Source organism: Ornithorhynchus anatinus, chromosome 14, assembly GCF_004115215.2.
Source record: "Ornithorhynchus anatinus isolate Pmale09 chromosome 14, mOrnAna1.pri.v4, whole genome shotgun sequence".
Lineage (NCBI taxonomy): Eukaryota > Metazoa > Chordata > Mammalia > Monotremata > Ornithorhynchidae > Ornithorhynchus > Ornithorhynchus anatinus.
This window is the reverse complement of record NC_041741.1, coordinates 13,374,660-13,394,297: the sequence shown is the minus strand read 5'-3', so window position 1 is coordinate 13,394,297 and position 19,638 is coordinate 13,374,660. Positions and strand designations below refer to the sequence as shown.

The following is a 19,638-nucleotide window of genomic DNA, read 5'->3' as shown; positions in this document are numbered from 1 at the left end:
TTTCCCAAATTACTCTGAGTCCATAAATGAGCACGATCCTTTAAAATGAACATAAGGCACATGATATGTGTTACGGGCTTGAAACATAGGCTACACCTAAAGACTCCAGAAAGTAAGATAGCCTCAGTGGATTAAAGAGGATAGAATCCAACATGTTTGGATAGTTTTGCTTTTCCTCATGGAAAAAAAAGAAATGGCTGCATATGTGAATTGAGCACACCTTACAGGTTTTCATAGAAGTGAATAAAACACTTCCAACTTTGAAACTTACTATAGAAAACATCCGAAAGGGGCCAAAGTGGATTACGGTTCCTTACTAAAAGGAAAGTGAATGTCACATGAGGATGTTGCCTGTACATTAATCTGAAAACCTATGGTTGATTGTTCATTTGCTCTTAATCAAGAGCAGTAAATCCTCATCAATATGATCCCTGTGTATCCAAATGACTCTATTATTCAGATCTTGCAACAGCTAGTCCTCAGATAACTAGATGTCACAATGTTGGTTCAGAAATCTGTCGTATAATCCAGACCCGGTTCTTTCAAAATCCATTGTTCTGGTCCCTTATTCTTCAGTTTAGTGAGGTTTTACTACGTCTCTATGATGGGGTCCCTTGGCGTGCCCAGTGTGAGCAGGGAATGTGTCTGTTTATCGTTGAGCTCTTCCAAGCACTCAATACAATGGTCTGCACACACTGAGCACTCAGTAAATACGATTGAATGAATGAATCACCAGCTGCTTTTGCTCCAAGCAATTGTAATTATGGGTTTTTAAAAAACCACCTATAGAATGAGATGTGATAAGTCTGTTAACCAGGTAACATTTGGAGATTTGAAACTGGTACTTTGTTATAGTTTTGCTAAGTAGACTCAAAAGTATTGGCTAGTGCTGGTGCAGTTGGATATTTTCCTGAAAGACCGCATCCCCATGCATGCTGTGTGATTAACCCGAGAGTCTGCCTGTTAACTGCTGCCTGGTAAATGCTAGTGTCTTTGCACTTCTCTCTGCCACCAGCTTGACTGAATTTTCACACCTCCACGCAGCCCTCATAACTAGACTAGTCAGGTGATAGGAAGAAACAGAGAGGGGAAGCCCAAAATGTCATCCATCTCCCCTCCTCGTTGATCTCCGAGGTGGCTCTAAGCCCTGCTGTGCCCATCCTAGTGTTCAGGCAATATCAGGTGACTCAGTGGACCCACAGTCTCCCTGCTGGGTTGGTTTCCAACCCAGGTTGTTCCCAGATCAGGGTTGGAACCATTCTGGGGAGAGCTTGGTTTGAAGCTGCCCCAGAGTTTGGAGAATCAGGCTGGGGCCCTACTCCCTCAGCTCCAGGAGAACGCTACTGACCAATCAGTCGTATTTATTGAACACTTTGGGAGACTACAGTATAGCAATGAATAGACACATTCCTTGCCCACACTGAGCTTACAGTCTAGAGGACTGATTGGTCATTCACGCAGATGCCCTCTACAAGGTGGGTCTAAGTCATCAGCAATGCTTGCAGATCTATCCAGAATACTAGAATATCCCTTCCTTGACCAGTAAAAGCATTTGCACCCACCAGGTGCTCTCTTTCTTCCCCAAATGGTTCTAAGAATTCACTCTATGGTTGATTATTCATTTGTCTTAGTCAAGAGCAATAAATCCTGCAAAGTAGAGAAGCTTTAATTTTTTGGGGGGGATTGGGGGAAGAGTGGAGCAGACTTAAGTATTAAGCATTTGTAGGTTTGTTCTTTTCCAGTTTCATTTGTGTGTGCAAAATCTCAAAAGTACTGTTGTAGAATTCAGATCTGGCAAAGTTGGTTCCCACAAAAGAATATGACTAGTAAAATTATTTTTTAAATGAACTAGGCATTGTTTCAGTGAGAAAAGTTGGCAGTATGAGGAATATAACCTCTAACTTTCCGCATAGCGTCCAAAATTAATTCTACCACATACTTCTGCAAGAATGGATTTTTAGTGTATGGAGTCTATTTAAAATACAGAATTACATTACAAAACAATATTGCAAGCTAATTTGAGTATAGATGATGGGTGGAGAGCACTGCCTGTGACTGTTGAGGATACCAGTAGAGTTGGTCTCCAGACTTTATAATTTTCTAGCACCATCATGGGATTTAGTGCCATCCCGCTCTTTAGGGCTGCTTTCTAGGATTTCCTTGTTCGGAACATCAGAAGATTAGTTCTGTTCTGATATTTTCTTCAGTTCAAGGTCAAGATATTTTTGCCTTCATCCGTTAAGCACAGCAGAATCCCTTTTTAATCCAGCTCTGCAGGCTGGGTTTAAGGAAAGGGAAATATGCTCTGCCATATTTTAACCTTTTGATGTTAATGTGAAACTTGGAATATGCTTCATTTACATATTTGTTAGGAGAGATTACCTAAGATCTTACTCATGCAAATTTCCCCTTGAAATGTTAGAGAAAATTGCTACTATTGAAGGTTTCTTTTCTGAATTTGGTCATGAAAAAAGCGTAAATTTAGATGGTGTATAACCTTGGTGTCGAGTCATGTATTGATGTTGTAGTGCCTGATCGCCTGTGTTTGGGTTCTATTGTTAGATCTGAATTTAGGCCCTTTAAAGATAGATCCGTAAGTGGTTTCAAAACTGGTTTTTCACATTTCCTTTTGATAAATTATATAATCTACTAGTTGTAGATTTTCACATTTTTCACATTTCTTTTTGATAAATAATGTAATCTATTAGTTATATATTTGAGTATATTTTATGGCAATAAATTATATGGTAAGAAATGGGATTTCCATTTTATGGGATTTCCTTTCTCCATATGTTTTGTGTACATCTATGTGCCTCTGTTGAGACATTTCCATGCCAGCATGCATCAGTTGCACACCAAGTTTCTTGTGTACTTGTGAGACTCTATAAAGTTCCCAGCTTCTGATATGCAATACAGATTTGTTAGTCTGACCTGAACGTCCATCAGGTATTCTTTTGGGAAAGCATTTTTTAACTATTTTATGCACATGGGTTGAAAAATCTTTGGATTTAAAAAAAATATTTCATTTTTTATCCTCAACTTCTATTTCTAGTAAGCAAAAAAAGTCTAGCGATATGTATTAACTCCAGCATGTGTCCTAATTTAGCATGGGGTCAAAAGATTTAATAAATATGGATACTTAAGTACAAGTTTAGATAAAGCAGCCCTGAACTATAGAAATGAAGTTTCATTTCACTGATTTGCAGCTAGAGAAGGTAAGAAAGCGTGGCTCAGAGGAAAGAGCCTGGGCTTCGGAGTCAGAGGTCATGAGTTCGACTCCCGGCTCTTCCGCTTGTCAGCTGTGTGACTGTGGACAAGTCACTTAACTTCTCTGTGCCTCAGTTACCTCATCTGTAAAATGGGGATTAACTATGAGCCTCACGTGGGACAACCTGATTACCCTGTATCTACCCCAGCGCTTAGAACAGTGCTCTGCACATAGTAAGCGCTTAACAAATACCAACATTATTAAAGATTTTTTTTAAAGTTAGATATTTACAATTAAATGTATTTAAGGGAATTTTAGTAAGAGAGGCTAATACGTGCTGCAGAAATCCTCAAACTATTTCTTTCAAAAGACATTATTTAACTTGAAATGCAGAGGATACCATAAAGGATACTTTTTGTCTGAGTTTTTCTCACTTACAATTTTTTTTTAATTTGCAATTTTATCATCATTTGGAATTTGGTTTTGTATTGTAGCTCATTTTCACAAAGTGGGAAAGGTAGACTAGACGAAGTCTTTGATCAGATTCTGGTAGATGATGCTTTGAGTGTATGTCTTTCTGTATAAGCAGATTGTTTTGTTATGCAACTTTGGGCTCCAGAACATTATTACTTTGGGTATGCAAAGGGGAATGGGTTGGGATCCTCAAGGTGGAGAGTCCACCAATTCAAGAATTTTGATAGATGACAGGAGTGGGAGACAGGCAGAGTGAGTTGTGGGGAGGGGAGGGAAGGAGAGATAGGCAGAAGGACAGAGAAAAAATGAGGTCCTTGAGCACATCATTCATTAGATGTAATTTTGCCATTAGTATACCAGTGGCAAAGGCTGTCCTTAATTATTCCTTCTTTTGGTTAAATTCATGATATACACTTTAAATTTTTCCCCCCTCACACCCTCTTTAAAATGTATTGTTTTTAAATGTTGCCACAACAACAAGAACTCCAGAAATTGTCAGTCATTGGTTGATGTAAAGCGTTTAATGTAAGTTTGATGAAGTGGGAAAAAGAACCAGAACTTTTTCTTAGTCTCCCTGGTGAATGCTAACAGAAACCAGAATCATTCTCAAAATCCCTCCATTGACTGTCAACCTCACAGTGTTCATTTCCCACATTTGTGGAAACTCAAACCCTATTAATTTCATCAAGTTCCCATCTCGATTTTTATCCATGGCTCTCTCCTCTTTGTGGTGCTGATGTTCTGTGGGCTGCTCCAGACCCCAGCCACTGCAGATGAGTCCAGAAGTAACCAAGAGGACACCCTTGGTAATTCAAAAGACATCTAAACATTTTAGAGGTACCCACCATTTTTATGATGTTTAAACAATGCAAAATACTCTATATGATTTTCATTAGAGAAAAACCCCTTCAAGCCCCTTTACCCTTAGGATTCATCCCATTGATTATTTAATCGCCTATATAAGCAATAATCCCTCTATGAAAAGAGACTCAGGGAATGCTTGGGAATTGTTAAGTAGAACTAAAAATTTTGGCTCATCTCAACAACTCAAAGGATATGGCTATATAACTTGAAAAATGAATCCCAGTTTCTACTGTTTGAATTTGATATTGGTCAAAAATTCAAGAACAAAAATAAAGGATAGTCTTTTTAAATGTTTAGTTCTTGTTAGCTATTATGTTTTAGGGATCACAGACTTCTTTGAAAGTATCCTTCCTTAGTAGAACCAGATTTTCTCTTTCATTCTGTTGCAATGTTATATATTAGGGAATACTGTCCTACAAGAAGAGCTGTTAGAGATGTTAGGCATGAATATACTTTGATTCTGGAATCTAAGACTTTTTGGATTTTAGATACTTTTATTATCATAGTGTCTCTGAAATCAGTTGGTAATTCCTGGCAAATTCTGGTCCGTGATGGAAAACTGGGGCTGTTGTCTATTAAAGAGCCCAAGTATGTTACTAATAAGTTGTTCCCATCTGAATTGAGCATGTTGTGTGCTTTGTAAAACTCCCTTTCAGAGTTTCCTGATTTTTCAACCCTTGTTGCGGTGAAATTAGTGTTCATCAAATGGTTCCAATCTTTTGAATGCAACTCCATTGTAATTGTGGTAATAAAAAGCATTACTTCTGCTTTACAAAAAAAAAAATTCAGAATGTCTGATGTGTCCACTGATTTTTTTTTTCTTACAGCTCTGCCAGTATCCGCCGTGCTGAAATGTTTTAATTTAAAATTTTCTTCCTTTGTATCTTTTAGTTTTCTCTGTTGCTGCTTTTTCTGTGACACAAGCCTTTCATTATAGTCACTCTTCTTTTTTCCTTCCCCACTTCTTTCTTTTCCTTTTTTAAAGCCATGAGAAGCCGATCCATTGGTGAATGTGCTCTGCCATCGGCCTATATACGCAGTGCTAAAAGTGCTCCTGTTCTGATCCATACTTCCAAACCCTTCTTGCCTGATATTGTTCTCACTCCCCTTTCTGATGAGCTTTCAGGTAGTGCCACCTCTGCTAATTTCTGCACCTCCTTCTGCTTTCAAATTCTGCTAAATCAATAAGCTCTTCCATGGGGAATTTTTGGGGGGCGGGGGGTGGGGAAGGGGAGGTGAATGGGCAGAGTGTTTTAAGATTCAACATTTTGAGTTATTTGAATTATCATGCTATGTTTGCAACCCATTCTAGAAGTGTTAAGTTAGCGCTGTGCCAATGCCCAATCTTTTGTAAAACTGACAAAGTTTTTCTGGGTGGTTGTTTTTTTTCCCAGTTGTTTAACATTTTGGTTTAGTGTGTTTTAGTCCATGATATTATGGATACTTATTCGAAGGTAGAGTTTAAAAAAAGAAAAAGCTCATTGGTGAATAGACTTTAATTTCTGATTTGCACCAACAAATTATTTCAGAGTAAATAGATTTGAACATTACCCAAGGATTTCTGATGTGCTCCACAATGGGATCAGCTGTGTCCATAATAATAAATTATTTTTAAAGGAATCTCTTCCTTGGGTATTTGAAAAACTATTTAGAAAGTCTAAGAAAATGCCTCATATATATTTGGGGTTTTTTAAGACGTGGTAAATGAGGACACTGTAACAGTTGTCCCATAACCACAGAGACTATTTTTGACATAATCCATGCTAAGATAAACTTGCATTTTTCATACCCACGTCTTGTTTGTGCATACAGCCATTTCTTCTGATATCATGTTACATTCTAATCACATAGGTGCATATTATCAGAAGAACATTCCTTAATTAACATTCTGTTCAAAATAAAAAGAAAACAGATCTTACAGAAGAACTGGGTAGGGTGGTTTTCTTAAGTGTTGAAAACTGTACTCTGTGAGACAGTAGAACATAACAGAAAAGTGTTTACAAGATTTCAAGCAAGCGCTTTTGGTAGAATAATGGTTCCAGGGCCAATGTATGAAAGAAACTGCCTCAGGATATGGTCTTGGAGTATTGCCAAAGACTATTCAAAGTAAAATTTTTGCACCAAAATGCTGAAATAGGTGAATTAAGTAGTAATAGTTTCCAAGGGTGAATATTTAAGAAAACACCACACTTTCTAAAACTAAAACATGTCATGCTTAGAAATGTAGATTTTTCTTTCATTGAGCAGAAATTAAAATAGTGTCAGGCACACTGAACATGTTGCATCAAAGTAAAGGACAATCTATATGTACTCTGTGTGGTTAGGATTGTCCATTGCACTTTAATCTAAACAGTCATTTAGCGACAAAGTCTCACTAGCAATTTCAGCAGGTAGGTGTTGCAGAGAGAGAGAGAGAGAGCTATATATATAGTATATTTTTCAAGGAACATTATGAACCAGTGATTCGTTTTAGATAAACTGACATCTATCAATAGCTTCATGAAGATGAAATCATGCCAGGCCTCTTTAATTTCCTTCTATTAAAAATATGTTCCCTGGCCAGTGGGAGAGTGAGGGCAAGGGGGGAAAGCAACAGATTTAATCTATCTAGACTTCAATAAAGCTTTTGATTCTGTTCTCTAGGGCATTCATATCGACAAGCCAGAAACATGTGACAGTAACCATACTGTCAGAAACATGAACAGCTGGTTTGAATCCTATCGAAATGATAGTCAACAACGGTTCTGGGTCAGACTGGAGGCACATTTTGAGGGTTATCCCATCAGTATTGACCCAGGGCCTGTTCATGTTTACATCTTTATTGATCACCTTGTTGAAAAAATTAAGAGATATTCCATCAAATTTCTAGGTGGTATCAATTGAACAGGATAACTAATACTACGGAATCCAGGAGTAACATTCAAAATGACCCTGATGAGTTTGGGGAAATGAACCTGAATCTGAGTTGTACTTTCCAAGCACCTAGTACAGTACTCTGCGTTACAGTAAGCACTCAATAAATATGATTGAATGAACCTCCTAAATTTAGGGATGAAACCCCAAGGGCATAATCCTGGATGGCTGAATACCATGTAATAGTCATGAATATAACAGAAAATGACCTGAGGCTCATAATTAGCTAAATTGAAAATTAATCAGCCATTTAAAAAGCCAACTTGGAAGAAACTGCATGGTCTAATGGAAAGAGAATGGACCTGGGAGGGGACTTAGATTCTAATCCCAGCTCCATCATTTGGGTGCTCTGTGAATTTGGGCAAGGCACAACTTCTCTGTGCCTGTTTCCTCATTTGTAAAATGAGGATTAAATTCATGTATTCCCTCCTACTTAGACTTGTGAGTCCCATTAGAACAGTGCTCCAATGCTTAGAACAGTGCTTGGCACATAGTAAGTGCTTAACAAATACTATCATCATCATCATCATCATATGGGACAGGGACTATGTCCAACCAGATTATTTTGTACCCCCGCCCCCCCCCCAGAGCCTAGTAAAGTGCTTGGTACATAGTAAACCCATAACTAAAACCACTTATAATAATTATTTTTGATGATGATAACAATGATAATGGTATCAGGAGGGTGCTGTGGAAGAACTGGGAAATCATTTTGTTATGCTCAGCATTAATCAGATCTTCCTTAGAGAACTGAGTTCTATTCTTGTTAAAGATGACAATCTGGAGTGGACTCGAGAGATTCAAAGTGATTAAAGTGGTCTGTTGGGGGAAGGTTAAGGAATTGGGGTATGCTCTAAAAACTTCTGAGTGTATATGAAGATATTTTGTGAGAAAGAGACTGGCCAGCTGTTCCTCATCCACAAGAAAAACTGGGAATAAAATTAAACAAATTCATAAAAACAAAGCAAGAGAGATTTTTGACTGAGCACACAAAGCTAAGTGAAGCTTGCTGGGCCTGGTTTAATGTTCTCTGTAAAAAGAGCCTGGTTAGGTCTGGCTTCCACTTGAATTATTGAAGACAAACCTGGATTTCTGAATCCAGGGCTAGCTTTCTGATGGTGGAAATTGAATAATTTAACAACTGGTGGCAGTATTTCACAGGGTCCAAATAGTTTTTCCTCTCTGTGATCCCTTGAAGCAGGGTGTGGTCCAACCCCTGGACCTCTAAGGACCCCTTGAATATCTGCTAGGAGGGTGAGGACTACCCCTTCTCTTCCAAATGACCTGTGGGATCACCCTGAAGACTTTCAACCACTGTAATCTCAGGCCACCACCGAAGTTTAGTTTCCCAGCCACTCCCAACCATATACATTCAGGCTGCTTAAAAGCATCTTTAGCCTCTTCACTACTACTGAAAATCACTTGAGCAAGATCTCAAAATTATGTCAAGTGTATCACTTGGGTTTTTCATGCTCTAGTGTTTGCTTCTTGACCAGAGACATTTTGCTGGAGATTCATTTTTATTTGTTAAATACTTCATTGTTCCTGGTTTAATGTAAAATATTTTGTCAGAATCATTTTGGAATGCATCTTACTTTACTTCATTTTAAGTTCCCACAGTTCGTTTTCATTTGGATCGACCCATTGTATATTTTATCATCACTGATGGTTAACTCAGGAACTCGTGTTCTCTCAAGTGCTTGTTCTTAGAGATCATAATCATGAATGAAGCTATTGTTTTGAAAATTTCACAAGACTTTCAGGAGGCTTTGAGTTCTTAATGGGTGAATTTATTTTTTCCAATTTAGTTAATTACCTCCAAAGAGTTCTTGTACAATATTAAATAGTCTTAATTTAAGAATCTTTACATTTAAATGCAGTTATTGGATATTCACTGTAAATAAAATTGGTGTGGTTTGTAATAATATTCCTAAGTAGAGAATTCAAATTTTACATTCATATTCCTGGGAATGATCATTTATGTTCTCTATCAGGGAGAGATTAACTTAATTAGTTCTGTACAGTTCTTTAATGTGTTGGAAATATTCTTGAACAACATTTTGAAATTTCCTTTTTTTTCTTTCTCCATTCTCCAACTGGTTGTTAAATTGACATTTAGTATTTAAATAACTTAACTCACAGTGTATTTCCTGATGCTTGCAAGATTTTTAGTTAAGGAGTTGGTTGCTGCCGAAAACTCATGACCTAGCCTTGTACAGCATTCTGCAACTCTACCATATATATTTATTATAGTTCTGACACCTTCCAACATATTGAGAGAATGAGTTTACTGAATGTTTTCAGAATGGAAGTTCTGAAAACAACTCCTTCTTGAACATAAGAATGCCATGATCAGTGATCACTGACCAGATTAGTGATAGAGAAGGGCAACAAAGAATGCTTAGAGAAACATGAATAGGTTCTGAGCACTTTAGAGGATATCAGATCCAGGTTTCACACCATTCAATTGCAGTTATATTTTGTGTGTCACTTTAGCGACAGCAGGCTCACTAAACTAAATGTTGGGGGAACTGGATTAAAATTCATGTTTGCTTCGGTTATATCTTTCAAACCACCATAGAAGTGTTTGACAAATAAATTGTTGTAATTCAAAGGAAGAGGAAAATTGTGGGGAGTAGAGACAAAATTAAAATACTTAGTCTTTCCTAATTATTCAAGCTTCAATGATCCAGGAAGAAATTAATAGCCAACTTCCTTTTTTCATTAATTTAATCAATCACTAGTATTTACTGAGCACTGTACTAAATGCTTGGGAAAGTACAATGCAGTAGAGTTGTTAGATGTAATTTTTGCCCACATGAGTTTACGGTCTATAAAGGGAGACAGACATTAAAATAAATAGCAGATGGGGAAAGTAGTAGAGTATAAGGATATGTACCCAAGTGCTGTGGGGCTGGGGTGAGTATCAAAGTCCTGGTCTCATTTCTTCCTGAAGGTTTGGTTTCTGAGGGGATTCTGGGAAAAGTCCTTGTAGTTCTTGGGAAGTGTAGTTTTTAGGAGGAGAGGGAATGTATTTCATATTCCTCTTTTAGGTGCCCCCTCTGATTACAGTCCCGCCTCCAAAAGCAACCTGAATATTAGGAAGCAGTAACCCAATGTGATGGTTGTCTACCTGACACACACATTCATGGTTAGAGAGGTACTGTCTAAGGTACCTAAATTTTCCCTGTAATAATCAATTATGTATCTGTCAACCATGCAAAAACATTCTTGAATCCCCAACATCTCTAAGTTCATTTTCTGACAGTCCGCTATGGACCCCTAATGCGTAAATGTTTCCAAATCCTTCTTGACCGTATTGATAGTCTCTGCCTTTTCATCTTTCTTAGGTAACAAAGTCCATGTGTTTTACTACCTACTGTGTGAAAAAGTTTTTACTCTTGTTCATTTTGAACCTAACACTTGGGTTCAGTAGGTGCCTTTTCCAGATGTTGTAGCATTTGGAGAATATTCAGTTCAGTGTCCTCTGTCTGAATTTTTCTCGCCCGAAGAGGACTTAATCTTTCAGTGTGTCCTCATGTGGAAGCTGCTCCAACACCCCCCTCAGTTTGTTTCCCCTTTTCTGCCCAAAGTATTCCAGTTACAGGTATATTGTGGTTTTCTGCCATTTCCCATACCTTTGCTGGTGGACCCACACTTAATTCTTAAATTGTTACCTTTCCTAAAAGTTAAAATTGTAATGCTATATACAAGTGAGGAAGTAGACTAAAATTAGTATTTAAGTTTGTTTACACAAGTTATTTGCTAATCTGTTGGAGATACTGTTGGCTTGTAAGATGGAGTGGAGATGGTCTGGTAACTTGCCGATTAGTCAACCACACCTATTGAGTGGTACTTTCTGCTTAGCAAAACCCTGGACGTTCTGGGAGTCAACAGAGTCAGGTTGAACAGAGTCAACCCTTCAACAGCTTACCACCTAATGGGGAGAGAGTACAAAAACAAATGTATATAAACCTGAGGCTGAAATAAGAAAATATCATTACTTGTACAGAGATAAACAAAGCTCCCAGTTACAAAAGCTAGTCCAGCAGAATTGCTCTGATCTTGTGACTGATGATAACAGGCCAAACTTGCCTCTGAAGGAAAGGCCAGAAAGGAAGACTTTTGCTCTTGTTCCCCTGGAAAATAGTAGCGCAGGGACCTGAAACAGAGTGAACAGGGATCTGGACATTATAATAATAATAATAATGTTGGTATTTGTTAAGCGCTTACTATGTGCAGAGCACTGTTCTAAGCGCTGGGGTAGACACAGGGAAATCAGGTTGTCCCACGTGGGCTCACAGTCTTAATCCCCATTTTACAGATGAGGTAACTGAGGCACAGAGAAGTTAAGTGACTTGCCCACAATCACACAGCTGACAAGTGGCAGAGCCGGGATTCGAACCCATGACCTCTGACTCCAAAGCCCTTGCTCTGTCCACTGAGCCACTCTGCTTCTCCAAAAGTTAGTTATGCACTCTCACTGTCCCCCTTTTCTTTTTCCTTTCCCTCCCCCAACCATTTTGTTCTTGCTTCAAGCAGACCTGTTCTGCTGATCAGATCTCTCCCTCTCTCCCTCTCTCTCCCTCTCTCCCTCTCTCTCTGTCTCCTCCCTCTCTCCCTCTCTCTCTCTCTCTCCCTCTCTCCCTCTCCCTCTCCCTCTCTCTCTCTCTCTCTCTCTCTCTCTCTCCTCCCCTACTGATACAAATACAGGGAAGCCCAGATCCACTCAAATACTCAAAAACAGTTACACTCCCTAACAGGGACAAAGATGCAAACACATGTATGCCAACCTGATTATCTTGTATCTACCCCAATGCTCAGTTCAGTTCTTGTCACAGAGTAAGTTTAAATGCTTAACAAATACCACATTCTTCTTATTGTCATGTAAGCAAGCAAAACTCATATGGGATGCAGAGCCAAACATGGACAGAGACAGGCACTGGAACTCACATGGGTTCAGAAAGAAAGTGAAATTCAGTTTCAAAGGGAACTCAAACGCAGCATAGGAGCTCAGGGACAGAGTGGAAAGAGGATGTATGCAGGGAGGGATCAGAGAGGGAAGATGGGAATAATTGGGAAGAGGAGGAGAAGCGACTGAGGTTTCCACAAAAATCTGTTGTGTTTCCAGTCCGTTCTGAGTTAGGAAAACTAAAGTTTTGTGGCTGGGATTGGAAGAGCTTGTGAGTGGAAAGCAGCGCTGGTTTAGATAGTTTCAAATGATAAATGTCATCCCCGTAAACTCTAGGATCAAAACTAAACCAAGCAAATCAAGCCTGATAGAAAGAATAAAGAGGAAATATTTTATTCTAACCAAAATTAAGATTTATATGTTGACTCAGAAGGTGGTCTTGATGGGTTAATTGCTCAGCCCTCTGTACTGCAGTTTGCCTTTTGCCACTGATTCCTGTAGAGATCCTCAGGGATTAGGTGAAACATGGAATGCATCTGAATTAACCCATTGAAAGCCTCTGACTTGGTATGCCATATTGGGAAATATTTCTTCACTCTCCCTTGGGAATTGTGTTAGACAAGGCCAAAATGTTTAATGGCCCAGATGAGAAATGGTTCCTTTATACTTCCTAATGGAAAGTTCTCAATGGCTATCACTGACCTGGAGACCGGCTGGGAAGTAGGAGATCATGAGTTCAGGTTCTGCCCCTTATCTGTGGCTATTGTTTCAATTTCCCTCTTCAGCAGCGGAAATATCCCTTCCAGCGACATGACCATCAAGGACCATTGCTACTGGGCAAAGACTCGTTACTTTTGATTACTTTGAAAGGGTTGCCAATATTGCTAAATTGTTGCCCCAGAAACTACTGCCATTCAAAAGTACTCTTGTTGATGGAGATGGAGAGGATTGGCATAACTTCATGTCTACCTCAGGCATCTGTATGAATAATGAAAGCCCTGGCCCTCAGTACCTCTCAGTGGCCATGTGCTTTGAACAAAGTAGAGACAGTGTGTGTTATTGGAGCAACAGAACAATAATAGTAATAATAATGCATTGAATTTGCATAGTGCTTTCACTTTTTAAAGCACTTTTTCACTAATTGTCGTATTTTTTCCTCCCAATGTCCCTATGAAGTAGGGGAAACAAGACATGATTCCTCTTATTTTAAGAAGCAGCAAGGCCTAGTGGATGGAGCACGGGCCTGCAGAAGGACCTGGGTTCTAATCTTGCCTCTACCACTTGTCTGCTGTGTGACCTTGGGCAGGTCACTTAACTTCTGTGCCTCAGGTCCCTCATCTGTAAAATGGGGATTAAGACATGAACCCCATGTGGGGCGGGGACTGTGTCCAACCTGTCCAGCTTGTATCTACCCCAGCACTTAGAACAGTGCTTGACACATAGTAAACACTTAACAAATGCCATCATTATTATTATCCTTATTATTGTTATTATAGATGAGGAAATTGAGGTATAGAGAAGGTAAGCGACTTGCCCAAGGCCACATAATAATAATAATGGAATCTGTTAAGCTCTTACTATGTGCAAAGCACTGTTCTAAGCGCTGGGGGATGCAAGATGATCAGGTTGTCCCAAGTGGGGCTCACAGTCTTAATCCCCATTTTACAGATGAGGTAACTGAGGCACAGAGAAGTTAAGTGACTTGCCCAAAGTCACACAGCTGACAAGTGGCGGAGCCGGGATTAGAACCCATGACCACTGACTCCCAAGCCCGGGCTCTTTCCATTGAGCCACGCTTCTTATCAGCTCAAGGAAAGAGCTAGGTTTTACTAGATCTCTCTAATTCCAGACGCATGCCCTTTCTACTCAGTCTGCTTCTGAGAAGATGACTCCAATATTTTCATGCCCTCGTGGCTCCTGTCTGGCTGTTTCAGGCCAGACCTCGAAGTCCCGGCAGAGAAGGACAATGATGCCAGAACCCATAATATCAGCCAACAATTTTGAGTATTTCTGCATCAGTTGAATTGCAGCAAAAACCCTAGTTGCCCATTGACCTTTTGCTGAGTCAAAATAGGCCTGGGAACATTTGTGTTGTGAAGCAAATGGTAATATTTTCTCATTTTTCATTTCTTCTCAAACCGCAATGCAGTTTTGCGGTTGCAGACGCAATAGAACGGGGCAGAGATTTTGGAAAGCATCTGTTTTAGGAACTAGGGATTTACAGGTCTCCACTTAGGCTGAACTGCTTGTCGTTAATCTAATTATATTTATAGTCCATTTGCCCTGCATCTCTCATAATCACATAATTTGCTTTAAAAAATATCCGTGGGGAACTACTGCAATGTAAATCCAAACCGTGAGATAAAACGAACCTCATTTGAATTTTCAAACTCTCGAATCGAAGGTAGAAGTAAAAGATGAGCCTGAGGCCATCTTGGTGGTTCAGTGTTTAGAAATGTGAAAAGGAGAAGCAGTGAACAGTAGGAATAGAGTCTCTCTGCAGTGGAGTAAGATGGAATTTGTGTCACACCGATGCCACCTTCCCTCTGATTTTAACCGTGTGATGTCGGTTTTACTTAAGGAGGATTTTAAGACCTCTTAAAATAAAGTCTGAGTGTGTTTTTAGGAGGTTTGAAGGAGCGGTAGTTTTCAGCCCTTTAAAAAATGTGCTAGGTAAGCTCAGAGAAACCTTATCTTGACTCATCCTCGCTGTCAACTGACCGTGGAAGCTGATGATAAATAGCCGACGCGGCAGAGTTGAAATGCTTGATCCGTTGGCACAGCTCTATCTTTAACTGCACTTCTAAACGATCCATGGTTTCGCTGTCGATTTCCATGCATGTTAACATTTTCAAGTCTGTTCTGATGGCTTTCTAACTCATCGATATCCCATTCGGGACTGTACCCATGGTTGTTTTTGTTTTGTTTGGTTTTTCTAAATGGCATTTGAGTATTTGATAGATCACTGTTCATTGTCCTTAAGAAAATGGGGTTCAGAAATATTCCCTCTAAAGGCAACGCTTAGGATGTCTAGCCTAGAGAGGAATCATTGTGCTGCCTTGCCGATTTACCCATTGCCCCCTCTGTATCATTTTTCTCTCTTGCAGACATCGATGATGCGCAGATACTTCCCCGCACAACTAGAGTCAGACATTTCTCCCAAAGCGAAGAGCCCGGAAATGAAGTGTTCGGGGCCCTGAGCGAGGAGCAGCCTCTGCCGCGAAGTAGCAGCACGTCTGATATCCTGGAGCCATTCACAGTGGAACGAGCCAAAGGTGCAGTTCCTGTCATTGACTCTCCACCCCGCCAGGCACCAAGCCTGCAGAGCTCCACAGAGGCCTCTTCAATAACTAGATCCACTGAGAGCCACATGACCAACCCTAATAGCAGGGAGTCCTCTCTGGAAGTTGGTGATAGCATTTACGATCATCTCTGTCATTTAATAGGTCCGGTAGAACTCGCAGACACAGCCACTGAACACATCCAGTACATTGACCTTGAAGGAGATGACGATCTTCTTTCCTCTCTGAAAGAGTATCTTAAGGAAAACCAGGAACATCACAGTAACTCTGAGCCAGGTAGACAGACAGTCGCTCAGGAAGAGATGGCCTCAGTAAATAGGGATGAGAAGTTACCCGTGGATAAACTAGACTATGTAGATGAGGCAGCGCCTTCTGAGAGTCACCCCCCTGTCGGAACCGCTGCCGAGAAGGCAGACCTTCAACTAGCCCAGAACCTAAGCCACATCGCCCCCGGTCAGTCAGACGGGCGGGCGAGAACTCGGGCTTCCGATCCGTCCAAGCCGTCCGACACTGATAAGCAATCATCTGACCCCGGAGCAAGTAGCCCTCATGACAACGAAAGAAAGCGCTATCTGTACCGCCAGACGGCCACAGACATAGATGTAGGCGTGGAAGTCGCGTTAGCCGAAAATCTTAAAGGTGAAAAACTCAGTGGCCCGAGTGGTTTGCATGGAAAGAAAGCCCTGCCCAGAGCATCAGTTAGCCACGAAATGCCTCCCACCGCAGGCAGCGGCAAACTCTCGCCAACCAAAAGGAGTTTGTCGGAAACGGTAACGCACAGAGCCAAAATCATGAAAATCGCCACTAAGAAACGAAATAGCGTCCACGTGACGTTTAGGCCTTCTACCGAATGCGTTCAGTTTTACAATCCTCTAGAGAACAAAGAGGCCCCGTGGAAGGCAAGACTGCGTAAGCTAGGTGGCTTCAGTGGTGGTAGCGGCGGTAACGCCCCCACCGGCGCCGGCGCGGAGGTAGTCAGGCCTGGAGCGTACAGACCGCTCGATGCGATCGGTGCAGCGGCGGTAAATAGTAAAGCCGCTAAGGAATCGACCGAGGCTCCGGCGGGCTCGTGGCACAAAGCCGGTGGTGCAGGAAATCAGCTGAATAGCCGTAGCGCGCTGAGGTCGTCCAGTCACGAGTCAGGACTGCAGCAGGGCTCCCTGGGTGGCGTTTATAAAACTGTTGTACATGCTCTTTCGAAGCCGAAGGCAAATGTTTCCCCACAGAGGCAGAACAGAGTGCCACCAGAGGCTCCACTGAGGGATCTGTACAGTCATGTAATGGGCTATTTTGGAAGGAAAGCTGCAGGTGAGCACGGAGAGTGTGCAGAGCGTAAAAGGAGAAAGACAGCACCAGTTTGGCTTAATGCGACTGAAGCGAGCTCTAAGCAATCAAAAGGCTTTGGGATGATCACTGCTTTCCCTCTTTTTGGTTATGCATGCGCCTTTAGCCAGCTGAATTTTTTCCCAGCATAAAATTGTTTTATCTATTTTCAAGCACTAATTTCCCTTGTAAGATACTGAGTTAAACCTCTTTGCTGCTGAACGACATTAGTGGAAGAGGAAGAGACAGGAGATTATGAATGAACCGCCCAAGGATTTGATCCCTGAGTCCATTTCCAAGTATTCTTATATCACAGCCTTCCACGGGGACCTCAGATCCGAGCCCGTCGCATGGCTGGGGAATGTTTTATTCCACCGTGGTTGGTTTTGCCAAAGGACCCAGCTGCACTGCTTTCACCTCCTCCGTATCCTCCCCCTTTCTCCTGAGGGGGAAATACTTGGATGTCGTATGACGTGATCAGAAAACCCGGCTCATATAACCAACACGAAGCATTTATGGGAAACAGGAAATGTACGCTAAAATGATCGAATCTTAAAGGATCTCAGCCTGGATGTAGTCACTTTTCATTTAAAACCATTTCCAAACATGCTTTAGGCTTTTCTGTTTGGCATTCCCTGTCAAGAATGCGAGTTACACCCTAGCAACATTTATCATTGCTTTCTTTTTCTTGATATCTTGGATGTGCATAAAGGTCTCATGGTGGTCATTCATGGGCTAAATATGGAACCTCTATGGACTGATCAGAGAGATCCACATTGTGGTAACTGATTTCTGCCAACTCAGTTCAAAGCTAAAATAACTGTACAGACATAAAATTAACATTCAGCAGTAAGGTTGGTTTTGTTTTTTGTTTGTTTTAACCCGGTTGTGTTAGCATGATTAACAGTGCGCTCTATAATGCATCCTGCCTTGAGACATTAATGCCACCTGAGGGCAGTCTTTGAAAGCATAGTAGCAATTTGCCCCATTATTGAGAATGTTTTACGATGGGCTTTGGTTCATTTTGCTCTTTTCACGTGATTCTTGGCCCAGTCCTTCAGTCATTTAAGCAGGGTGATACTCTGAGACTATAGATTATTTTTGAAAAGCACATCTTAACTGAATAAGATAGTATAGCTCTCCTTTTTTTTCTTGAGACTTAAAACCGAATCACAGGGTAATGTAAAAATACCAAGTCCAGAAAGAAGAAACTCGTTTTAATTGGCACAGTTCAAGGCGATTTAGAAAAATCAGTCCAAAAAAAATTTTTTTTCTTTTTTCCACCCCAGTCCAAACATTTTTAAGGGAGATATCTTTAGAGTTGAGATTCTATTTTGTACATCTAGGTTATAGAATTTTTTTGGTCCAAGTCAGACACATCACCATGCAGGTTTAACAAGAGAAATTAAAAATACATTTCCTATTTAGTTACTTGAAATGGAAAAATACCAACTCATAGTACTATACTTAGGGCATATAGGTAGGGAGAAAGAGGGATGGTGTCCTTTTAAAGCAAATATTAACCCAACTTCATCTAGTGCTTACCTGTAAGCTTTCTTGCTGTTTGAGGTTTTATTGGAGATTGACTAACATCTGCGTAGTTAGAGAGTAAATATAAGATTTACTAATTCTTAAAATTAAATCTATTTATGAGGAGGGAAATAATCCTTAAATGCATGTTTGGCGAGTAATTTTGGCATAAGTTTCTTTATTATTTTTGTTCATTTTGTTTTAGTCTTTTAAATGTGCAAAATCTCGCTCACTATATTTAGTCATATGTTTGCTTTTAGCCAATAAAGAGGACATGAGTCAAAAGCTACACCCTCTTAATAGTGATATTGGCAGTAGCAGCACAAATGTTCCTGACTTGATGGATGAATTTATAGCTGAGAGACTCCGCAGTGGTAGTGCATTGGTAAGCTTCATTTTTACTTTGTATATCTAGATTGGGGGCCAGAAAAGCAGAGAAACAACTTAAGAAACTGTTGTGTTTTTTTTTGTTCAAAGCCACATATTTGTGAATCCTTCACATTTTAAAGCATTCTGTTTTAAGAAACTCTATTTTGGCTAAAGTCAGAGGTAGACGTGTTCTCCTGGCCCAGGGCCGAGGCATGATGGTGACAGGATTCTGTCTTCCCTTCTCACCATGGACCTGGCATTTATGCTTTAGCATCTTTCAAGACCCTGGAATTAAGATGATCATCAGTGGTATTTATTGAGTGCTTACTCTGTGCAGAGCACCATGCTAATTGCTTGGGAGAATACAGTATAACAGAGTTGGTAGACATGTTCCCTGCCCACAGCAAGCTTACAGCCTGGGGAGGCCATCCGACACTTCTCCCGGTGCAAACCTCCAGTCCCTGTACCAGTTGTTGGTTCGGGATGGCAGATTTGATTGGCAGTTAGGATTTTCACTATCCAGTCTGCCTAATTGCAGCATGGCTCAGTGGAAAGAGCACGGGCTTTGGAGTCAGAGGTCATGGGTTCAAATCCCGGCTCTGCCGCTTGTCAGCTGTGTGACTGTGGGCAAGTCACTTAACTTCTCTGTGCCTCAGTTCCCTCATCTGTAAAATGGGGATTAAGACTGTGAGCCCCATGTGGGACAACCTGATTCCCCTGTGTCTACCCCAGCACTTAGAACA

General features: G+C 40.6%; 1 protein-coding gene across 6 annotated transcripts in view; it reads left to right on the top strand.

Moving 5' to 3' along the window:
* The window catches only part of RALGAPA1 (Ral GTPase activating protein catalytic subunit alpha 1), a 137,341-nt gene that overhangs the window by 44,230 nt on the left and 73,473 nt on the right, over positions 1–19,638 (top strand). For 3 of the 6 annotated variants that reach the window (XR_003764474.2, XM_029079389.2, XM_029079390.2), the window contains exons 17-19: positions 5,532–5,672; positions 15,479–16,981; positions 18,787–18,911. Coding sequence is in view for 5 of the 6 variants with exons in the window: in XM_029079389.2 (XP_028935222.1) it covers positions 5,532–5,672; positions 15,479–16,981; positions 18,787–18,911 (1,769 nt within the window). In the remaining variant the exon portion in view is untranslated. The remainder of the gene's footprint in view (positions 1–5,531; positions 5,673–15,478; positions 16,982–18,786; positions 18,912–19,638) is intronic. The other 3 variants (XM_029079392.2, XM_029079391.2, XM_029079393.2) reach the window with 3 other exon arrangements.